Raw genomic sequence first — 11,072 nt, 5'->3', positions numbered from 1 at the left:
TGCATGCTGGTGATGTCAGTTACTTTCATGTGCCTAGTGGAATCTCTCAATGTTATTATCTGGAACCAGACTTTGGTACTGAACATCCCTGTATGCATATAATGTTTTTGATATTCTGTTTTTTGAAAATGCCCATAGTTTTCAAATGGGCTAGATTTAACTCAAGATTCCCAATGCTTTTAAAATGTGTGGGATATTCCAAATCCAGATCAGATATTACTTCTGTAGCTGCAGTCCATTTTTATTTTAACAAATTTATCAACTGTCACTACTTTCAGGTGACGACTGAACAAGATGTATTAGTACAGTTTAAGAGCATGCATCATATAAATCTTGCAAAGTTTATTACTCAGTTCTAGTTTAGGTTCTTTTCATATGCAGTAGCATGTATGTTTTACTATAAGACCCCACCGAAAACTTACCCTAGCGTAGCAAAAGTACACATTAATGTATGCCAAACCCCATTGTCAGTGTAAAAAGACAGATGAGAGAACAGAGTACACAAGGCTCCCACCTGCTGCTGTCTTCTCAGAGGAACACTGAGTGGCCTGCTTTGATGTATTTGGGTATGAACACTAGGCCCACTCCTTTCACTGAATTTTCCCATGGATATTTTGATTCCTTAAGAAACCTTTTGAGAGTCCTGGAGAGGTCTCTCTTCTCATCTCCCCATTGTGCATTGAGATGGAACAATGGGAGGAGTGGGTCTCAACCCTCTTTCAAGTGTGTTTGAAACTGAACAACTGATTTCCAGTGCAACAGAAATATCAGCTATATTTGGCATCTGAATATTTTAAGAAGATATTTGACTGCAAAGGATCCAAGTCACCGTTATCATACTGTCAGAATTGGATAGGAACTAGGAGGGCTGATCAGGGCTCCAGCTGTACCTGAGTACCTTCTCTTGCGGAGGCACTTGCCTGGCCAAGTCAGCACACGGCTTTTGCGTTGCCTCTGCTCACGCAAGTGCCTGCTCAATAGGCGCAGGAGACCAACTGTTTCTCCACAAAAACCCTGCTCTTCCTGGATACCCTTGAAGTTGTAAAGAGAGAGTGAGAGCAAACCCTTGAGGGACCTAGTTCTGAGGTGGGAGAAAGACAGATTGCTATCCAGGAACCCTCTTCCCTGGCTGGTTGTTACATTTCCTTGAATTAAGGATATCGAAGCCTTATGGTCAGTTTGAACCTGGTACACCTGAACACCCCAAACTTCGAGAATGTGGTGTTCCAGTTTTATCCCACTCATTTCAGCATTTGCTATGGATGTAGTAACATATAAATGCTAAAGATTTTTATTTGCATTTCACTTTAACTTGGATTTAAAGTTATTTTAAGTTTTATTTTTAACATAATTGTACCTTATCATTTTTAAACTGAAATATATATATATATGAGCCACTAATAACATGTTTCAAGTGCACTTTCACAGTACTTCAGATGAAAACTTTGCAGTCCATAGCATGACTCCGACTGAAAGAGACAGCATTAACAATTACAGGTAGTGGCGTTAGACCATTAAATCGTCTTGCCAATTACATTCGCAGCTGCTTATGCGGAGAAGCACTAAATAGAAGTTAATGTGAACAGGCTGAAAAATCCATTGTCAAAATCAGCGCATCTATGTGATCTGTATTCCCATCCTTTGATGTATAATCAATAGGTCCAGAGTTGCTGAATTGGTTACGTTCACATGCAGAACTGTAGACCCTAATCTCTGAAAATGGAAATCTGAGCTTTGCTTTTATTAACACTTCACCATTAATGCTACTCTGGACAGACATTGATAAGGAGTGGGGGGGAGAACTACTGATGCATAGAATGTTTTCTGCAATACCTTAACAATAGGTTTTTCTCTAGGGGGCAAAGAGACAGAAAGAAAGAAAAGGAATTGCTTGCCGTGGAACTGGAGAAGCAGCGCAGTTGGTTCTGGCAGTGAGGGGGTTGACTGACAGTCTGCAGTGCAGTGGAGTTAGCTGGGCTCCCTATATGGCTGTGGATTAGCTATATGCTAATACTGATAGGAGAAGAGGAGCTGTACGAGCACAGCAAGCTGCCAGTGGAGGCAATCAGAGTCTTAGCAGAGCTGACTCCTCAAGAGCCATGGCTGAAGGGGGTGAAGGAGGGGAAGATGAAATACAGTTCCTGCGAACTGTAAGTATCTGCTTTTCTGGGTCATGCCGTAGATTATTTTACTGTGTCTTGTGTCTGTTCCTGCTATACTGCATTAAAAAAGAAATGTTATTTCTATGCTGGCTTTGCAAAGTGAGAGGTTTGATTTAGTCAGTAAAAATACAATGCTAGAATATGAGCTGTAATAGCATTGGGCAACCTCAAAGGGTTCTTCCTTAAATCGGCTCAATAGCTTGCCTGGTACCAGTTTGGTATAGGGAGATCTATTTCCGTTGTAATCCGTCTGTGTTTGAAGCGTCCCCATCAACTTTGTACTTGGGTTTCTAAATGTTGCATGCCAAATATCTGACCTCTGAAACTTCTGTATAGGTTAGATTTCACTGACATTAACAGAAGCTTTGCAGATGAGAGAGCCCTGAAATGATGAATAGACCAGGCAAGAATGCCCCCTGGTAACCCTCTTCTAACACAAACACAGGCAGCAATACACTTTTATGAGGGGAGACACCAACAGATGTGGGGGTGGCAGCTCCAGAACTGTCCTGGGATTTTTTTCTCAGTTTAAAGGAGGTTTATTTTAAAAGGAAGAAGGATTTCTTTGGCTAGGAGGTGTTAATTAGTGAAATAGCCTGCACCCAATGTAATTTTCTTTAAACAGCCCTCACACCATTCTTCCTTAAGGCTCTATACAAACCTACTGACAACCAATTTGGGCTTTTAAGCAAGCACTGTTCACACATTGTTTCTAATGGTGGTGGGGGAGAGTCCTTTTTCTTAACTCCTTTTTTCACCCAATACCAATACCGTAGTATGTGTTAAAGTATAAATGGCAGGAGGAAAATCCTGTTGGTTCAAGTGTGTTTCTTCCTCCCACACCCTTATCACTCCTCATTCATTGCTGAAAATGTTTCAAGAACAGGGAATCCGCAGCATTGGTGATACAACTTTAAAAAGCTAAGATTCCAGACTAGACATGCTCACCACCCAAAATAGATGGTTGCCACACATCACTTCTGGGAGGGTGGTGGCGGCTGTCGCTGCTTATGTAAACTGTTAGGTGTGATGAAGTGTCATTGGCACTTCATTGCCTGTGAGAAGTTCATGAAAAAACAGATAATCTCACTGAAGATTAGGCTCCCCCCTCCCACACAACTGCCCTCACACTCCACTGCCATTTGGAGGGGTGCCTCTTTCCCGAGATATGCCTTTTGGATATTTCAGCCTTGGGGAGAAGGTGCTCTCTTCTAACAACACATCTTTGAGTGTCCTGCATCTTTTCACTTTCTAAGATGTTTCCTTCACAGAACACCCCTCCTCAATAACAACATGAAGAGCTTTGCCCCTGTGAAGTTGGGCTGTCTGCCATGTGAAATGGCAGTGACTACTGCTGTGACCCTTTCTCGCTGTTCAGGGGGACTCTGTTGTGATCCTTTCCAGCTGAGACAGAATGATGTGCTAAGCACATAGGGCTTGAGGGGAGGCTGTAGAGGAGTGTTTCTTCTCCTTGGCGCTAGAGAACATTATATGGGAAGAAAGCTGCTCCTCTTCATTTGCCAGGACTGTGCTTACTCCTTTTGCAGTCCCAGGTTCTCCTTGCAGGGCACAAATGCAGCAGCTGCTGCTGTCTCCTCTCCACATAACTTGCTTCCCATTTGAGGAAGTGGGACCTGCTATTAGACCCTTTCCAGCTCTCGCCTACTGACAGGGAATAATACCATTTTATTAGATACTATGGTACTAGTGATGAGGGCCATAAAAACTTATGTTATTTACACCTTCTATTGCCTGAACATTATAGTCATGCATGTACACAGCATAGGAATTCTTATTAAACCATTCATTGCACTTTCTTTTTTCTCTGTGGAATTGGATGGCCTATTGGAATCTTTCCCAGACAAAAACTCTCTCATGCAGGATTGGAATCATCTATTGAATGTTCCACAGACTTTCTTCAGAATATAATCTTCTACTGAACACATCCATCTCAATCAGAAAATGGGCTATCATTTTTTAGACCTACAGTCTTTTTTTCTGAGTGCATAGGAGCCCAGTGCGCTGGGGCCACTGCACTAGAAGTGTCTTCTTTAGAATGACATATAAAACAGAAGATCAGATCATGTGTGAGCCTTAAATATCGTATGGCGTTTAAAGAGCAGCTGTTTTAACCCTATTGGTCTAGCAGAATTCCATTTTGCTTTCATAAAGCAGAATCCCCCATGTTTTCATCTGATGGTGTTTTTCACTTCCAGACAATCTGTTCTGTAGTTTAGCTATGTTTTTCGTTTTAAGACCGCAACCTTCCGACATAGAAGTGGCTGCATTTCAGCAATGGGAGAAGTGATATCTGTATTCATTTCTAAAATTTGTCCACTTTTTTCATATATATCATTCCTGCCCCAAAGAGCTTGCAGTCTTTTTGTTCTATGTGTATGTGTTCAGTACCTAGCTGATTGGGGCCTTTAAGTGCTACTGTGATGTGAATAACAGAAATAATAATTAGATTTACTAATTTAACAATAACTCTTCATTCCCCCACAACCCGACCCCTGCTATCATCTAAATATTTTGAAGATGGACTATACATTCAGGATGAAGATATATTTTCCTCTTGGTCTGTACAGTTACATAGTTGCTACAACCTTCATCTTTTGAGCTTTATTTAGTGTTGCCTTTGATAATATTTGGAATTGCTTCTTTAAATTAGTCTTCAGCTAATGACATCTGCCCCAACCTTTATTCTGGAGATAACAGTAATTTTGTTTGTGTGTGTGTGAGAGACATATGTAAAACAAACATCTGATACATAACAAGTGTATCTCACAATCTACCACTGTTCTCCAAAGCCCTTCCCCCATACCCAAGGGAGGCTCCAGTCACCAGCGCACCAAGCGTGTGCCTGGAGTGGCAAGCCGCAAGGGGCAGCCTGCCGGTCGCCTTGAGGGCGGCAGTCAGGCGGCCTTCGGCGGCACGCCTGCAGGAGGTCTGCCAGTCCCGCAGTTTCGGCGGCAATTCGGTGGCGGGTACGCCGAAGGCGCAGGACCGGCAGACCTCCCGCAGGCATGCCGCCAAAAGCTGCCTGACTGCCATGCTTGGGGGCAGCAAAATTCATAGAGCCACCCTTGCCCATACCCTTTTGTTTGTAACATGCCACAGGAAGGGACAACAGATTATAACCACTTGTGTGTGTAAAGCACCATGTGCTTCTGGGAAACTGTGTATAAATAATGTGAAACAAAATAATTTATAATTATTATGTGTTGAAAGGGTTGGAAAGATCTCACTGCTGGCCAATGTGGATTGGTGAGTGAGAGGTACTGTCAATCAAGTCTATCTTCAGCACTGATTTTACTGCTGTGATTGAGATTGCCAGTGACTCTTATCCCTTCACTTTTTTTTTTCTAAACTTCTTTCTCACTCTTCTTGTTTCCAAACCAACCAACTATGAGGTAATGTGTTGAATCAGGCAGCATTTATGTTGCTCTATTGAAAATACTCGCATAATAATTTTGTAACAGGACCGATGAAGAAAACAAAATGAAAGTAGTTATACTCACATTTAGTGAGTGTAAGCCATACTAATTTTCCAGGTCAGAGTCAATGGTATAGGGGGGTAAGACTGATAAGTGAGTGTATGGTACATTAATGTACAATACATTGGCATTTTTCTGGACCTCATCCCACTAGACATAATTTCCTTTCCCCATCCAAATGAATCACAGATGGATCACAACACAAATTAGTGATTCTTCTTTCCCGAGTGTAGTGACTTTGACTTGCTTTCCATGGATCCTTACAGTGTGTGTATATGCATATGCACATTTTTCCCTCAAACTTATTGTAAATTCTAGCTATGGACAGAGAACAATGACCCTAACAATATTTTGTTAATTGTGTATTCTGCTCCTGACTTCAAGTTGCTGTTGTCCTCCAACTCCCCTTATGGCTTCTCTCACTGATATAATTGCAGAAGTGTGCAGAAAAAATGGATCAGAATATAACATTACATAAGAATGTATGGGTAGGAGAATTAAATTTCTCCATCTAATGTACTGTGAGCGCAGCAGTCTTCTATTTGTAAAGAAGGTATGAGAGGAGAATTTTTTTTAAAAGGTTTCACTCAGTGACCTAGGCAGAACACTTGGGGCTGATTTTTTTTTAGAAGTTTACTCAGGTACGTGTTATACACATTTGCATAGCCATCTGCACATAGTTGAAGTAATTGTGCACAATAGTGATCTTTCATGTATCTCATGTGACAAAGTTCCTCCTCTACCTTGGTGAGTCCTGCGCTTATTGGCAGATTTGCTCACCTCAGTGATCTTCCCCACAGTCTGGGTCAACTCCTCCTGTGTCTGATCAGGAGTTGGGAGGTTTGGGGAGAACCTGGTCCCGCCCTCTACTCCGGGTTCCAGCCCAGGGCCCTGTGGATTGCAGCTGTCTATAGTACCTCCTGTAACAGCTGCATGACAGCTATACCTTCCTGGGCTACTTCCCCATGGCCTCCTCCAAACACCTTCTTTATCCTCACCACAGGATTTTCCTCCTGGTGTCTGATAATGCTTGTATTCCTTAGTCCTCCAGCAGCACACCCTCTCACTCTCAGCTCCTTGTGCCTCTTGCTCCCAGCTCCTCACACACACATCCTCTCATCTGGCTCCCCCCTCCCTGACTGGAGTGAGCTCCTTTTTAAACCCAGGTGCCCTGATTAGCCTGCCTTGATTGGCTGCAGGTGTTCTAATCAGCTTGTCTGCCTGAATTGGTTCTAGCAGGTTCCTGATTACTCTAGTGCAGCCCCTGCTCTGGTCACTTAGGGAACAGAAAACTACTCACCCAGTGACCAGTATATTTGCCCTCTACCAGACTCCTGTACCCCACTGGCCTGGGTCTGTCACATATCCCTGCCCTCTGCTCAACACCAAGGGGTTGAGCAGCTTGGGATGCCAGACAGTGCACACGTGACAAGCCATTGGCATTGCCGTGACGGCTCCCTGCTCTCTGTTGCACGTGGAATTGGAGAGGTTGGAGGGATAAGAACCACCTGGTCACCCTTGTGTTCTTCTCCTTGTTCCGCTGCATCCATTGAAGAGGGGCATGATCGGTCACGAGGACAAATCTGCGCCCGAGCAAGTAGTAGTGCAATGCTTCCATGGCCCTTTTTACGGCGAGGCACTCTCTCTCCACCACTGCATATTTTTGTTCCCTCGGAAGGCGTTTCCTACTGAGGTAGAGCATTGGGTGTTCCTCCTCCCCTATCATCCATGATAGAACGACCCCGAACCCTACTTCTGATTCATCTGTCTGCAGGATAAATTCCTTGATGAAATCAGGGGCTATCAGTACAGGGTTACTGCAGAGGGCAGTCCGTAGGTCTGTGAATGCTTCCTCTGCTGCGTCAGACCATCTCACCAGATCAGGTCCACGGGCTTTCACTAGGTCTGTCAGGGGGCTTGCCCTTGTGGCAAAGTGGGGGATAAATTGTCAGTAATACCCCACTATACCCAGGAATGCCCGGACTTGTTTCTTGCGACGTGGTCGGGGCCAATTTTGGATGGCCTCCAACTTGTTCACTTGGGGTTTTACCAGACCTTTTCCCACAATGTAGCCAAGATATTTGGCCTCTGTAAACCCTACAGCACACTTGGCAGGGTTTGCTGTAAGGCCAGCTCGCCTGAAGGTATCAAGGACTGCCTCCACCTTCTCTAGGTGGGTTTCCCAGTCTGGGTTATGAATGACCACATCCTTCAAGTAAGCAGCAGCATAACTGTTATGCGGGCGTAATAGCTTGTCCATGAGGCGCTGGAAAGTCGCTGGGGCCCCATGTAGTCCAAAAGGGAGGACCGTATATTGAAAAAGACCCTCTGGTGTAGAGAACGCAGTCTTTTCCTTTGCGTCTTCTGCAAGGGGAATCTGCCAGTACCCCTTTGTCAAGTCTAGGGTAGTCAAGTACCGGGCATTCCCCAGACAATCCACTAGCTCATCTATGTGAGGTATGGGGTACGCGTCGAACGGGGATACTTTGTTTAGTTGCCGGAAGTCGTTGCAAAACCTTGTGGTGCCATCAGGTTTGGGCACCAGCACGATTGGTCTGGACCACTGACTGTGGGATTCTTCGATGATCCCCAACTCCAGCATTTTTTTTACTTCTGCTTTTATTTCCTCCCTTTTGGCCGCTGGCACCTGATAGGGCCTCATTGTTATTCTGGCCCCAGGTTTTGTGGCGATGTAGTGATATGTCTCGGTTGTTCGACCTGGTTTTGTCAAGAACACATCTTGATTCCGGAAGATCATCTCAGACACCTCATTCTTCTGGTCTGGTGTTAAATCGGGAGACACTCTCACCTGTTTGGAAGGCTTGTTTTCCTGGATAGTTATGCATGCCTCTTGTGCATGTCAGGGTTTCAGAATGTTTATGTGATAAATCTGTTCTTGTTTTCGGTGTCCTGGCTGCCACACCTTGTAGGTTACTTCCCCCACAGGTTCAACCACTTCATAGGGCCCCTGCCATTGGGCCAGAAGCTTGCTTTCTGCCATGGGTACCAACACCATCGCCCAATCCCCTGGTTGGAACTGTCGGACTTTTGCCTGGTGATTGTAATAGGTTATCTGGGCCTCTTGTGCCTTTTCCAAATGTTCCTGTACAATAGGGGTGACACAGGCTATCCGGTCTCGCATCTGTATTACATGTTCTATTATATTTCTCCCCTCATTGGTTTACTCTTCCCAAATCTCTTTGGCGATATCTAGTATGCCACGGGGGTGACGTCCATATAATAACTTGAATGGGGAAAACCCAGTTGAGGCCTGAGGTACCTCCCACATAGCGAACATAAGATAGGACAGTAGGGTGTCCCAATCCTTCCCATCCCGACTTACCACCTTTCTTATCATAGCCTTGAGGGTTCGGTTAAACCTTTCTACCAACCCATCAGTTTGCGGATGGTAAACTGGAAGTTCTCAGGGTATGTATATGGAACTGTGTACAGAGGTCCTTCATTAGCTTTGACATAAATGGGGTTCCTTGGTCTGTTAATATCTCCTTTGGTAGCCCCACTCGGGCAAAGATCCCCACCAGCTCTTTGGCTATCGTTTTAGAGGCCGTGTTCCGCAGGGGGCGGCTTCTGGGTAGCGAGTAGCGTAGTCCAAAACAACAAGTATATATTGGTGACCCCGAGCCGTCTTCTCCAGGGGTCCCACTAGGTCCATGACTGTTTGCTCAAAGGAGACCTCTATGATGGGAAGGGGTACTAAAGGTGCCCTCAGGTGGGGACGGGGACTGTGCAGCTGACACTCCGGGCAGGACGCACAGTACCTCCGCACTTCTTCATGTACTCCGGGCCAGAAGAACCGTCGTAGGACTCGTGCACTCCCCGAATCAACCAGTGCTGTGGTCTCTACCCCATTTAGTATTACTGGTCTGGTGTACATATGTGGGGTTAGCGAGACCCCCACAAAGCGGATTAGGGAGCATGGGTCTGCCCAGTTCCCCAGGTTACACTGCATAGGCTCCTCAGCATTGGGACACTGTACAGCTATATGTCCCCACTCCCCGCAGGCATAACATCTGTATGAGGCCTTAGGCATTCCCCGGTCTCTTGGTTTGGGTAGTCTAACATCATGATCCTCTTCTCCCTCAGTGCTCCGACTCTTTGTGGCTTCTGGTGGGCCTTCAGCCCCTTTCTTTTTCCACCTGTGATCCCCTGGTTGCCCAGTCACCCGAGCTCTAGGGCTTAGTGCTGCTAGTTTAACCCGGGGTGCCTCTTCCTTAACTGGTCGGGTCAGCTCTCTTGCTGTCCTTCACCTCTCTACCAGTGCGACAACCTCATCATAGGTGGAGGGTTTGTTCTGGCTTACCCAGGCATGAAGGTCTGGTGGTAGCCCCCTCATGTATCGGTTGATGACCAGAACCTCTAGTATCTCTTCTGGACTCTGGGATTCCATTCGCAACCACTTTCATGCGAGATGGATGATATCATATAATTGGGACTGCGGGGTTTTGTTTTCCTGGTACCGCCACTCGTGTTACCGCTGGGCCCGCACTGCAGTTGTTATCCCAGATCTGGCCAGGATCTTTGCTTTCTGCTGAGGGTAGTCTGCTGCAGCCTCTTCAGGCAGATCATAGTAGGCCTTCTGGGTCTCCCGACACAGGAATGGGGCAAGGATGCCAGACCACTGATTTGAGGCCAGGCCTCCCGTAGGGCTGTCCTCTCAAAGACCAGAAGGTATGCCTCTACATCATCCTCCTGCGTCATTTTCTGCAGCCAATGGCTGGCCCGTATGATCTGCGTCTCATCATGGCTGCGATTCAGCTCTGTAAGGGTCTTTACCTGGTTTCTCATTTCCCGCAACATAGCTCGGTCTTGAGAAGCCTGGTCCATCAGCAGGCAATTAGTCTCTTGTTGCAGCCGCACTGCCTTCTGTTGGGCAGCTGCCTGGACACGGGTAGCCTCCTGCTGGGCCGCCATAGCTTGTATCAATGCTCGTACTAGGTCATCCATTGTGGTGAAAAAAAAATTAAAAAACCTCTACTTTTTTTTAAATCACCCTCCTTCTTCTGCCGCGCTGTGCACACCAAAATCCCACCCCTGACACCAGTTGTGACAAAGTTCCTCCTCTACCTTGGTGGGTCCTGTGCTTATTGGCAGATTTGCTCACCTCAGTGATCTTCCCCACAGTCTGGATCAACTCCTCCTGTGTCTGATCAGGAGTTGGGAGGTTTGGAGGGAACCTGGGCCTGCCCTCTACTCCGGGTTCAGCCCAGGGCCCTGTGGATTGCAGCTGTCTATAGTACCTCCTGTAACAGCTGCATGACAACTACACCTCCCTGGGCTACTTCCCCATGGCCTCCTCCAAACACCTTCTTTATACTCACCACAGGATTTTCCTCCTGTTGTCTGATAACGTTTATACTCCTTAGTCCTCCAGCAGCACACCCTCTCACTCTCA

At 45.9% G+C, this 11,072-nt stretch overlaps 1 protein-coding gene across 15 annotated transcripts in view; it reads left to right on the top strand.

Annotated features, from left to right (window-relative positions):
- The first annotated feature begins 2,066 nt into the window (after nt 1-2,066).
- The window catches only part of RYR3 (ryanodine receptor 3), a 630,986-nt gene continuing 621,980 nt past the window's right edge, over nt 2,067-11,072 (top strand). For all 15 annotated transcript variants that reach the window (XM_050954773.1, XM_050954774.1, XM_050954771.1 and 12 more), the window contains exon 1: nt 2,067-2,150. In XM_050954773.1, the coding sequence (XP_050810730.1) occupies nt 2,100-2,150 (51 nt within the window). In that variant the 5' untranslated portion in view covers nt 2,067-2,099. The remainder of the gene's footprint in view (nt 2,151-11,072) is intronic.

This window comes from Gopherus flavomarginatus, chromosome 5 (genome assembly GCF_025201925.1).
Source record: "Gopherus flavomarginatus isolate rGopFla2 chromosome 5, rGopFla2.mat.asm, whole genome shotgun sequence".
Lineage (NCBI taxonomy): Eukaryota > Metazoa > Chordata > Testudines > Testudinidae > Gopherus > Gopherus flavomarginatus.
The sequence above is the reverse complement of the archived record's forward strand: the minus strand, read 5'-3'. Positions and strand labels throughout refer to the sequence as shown.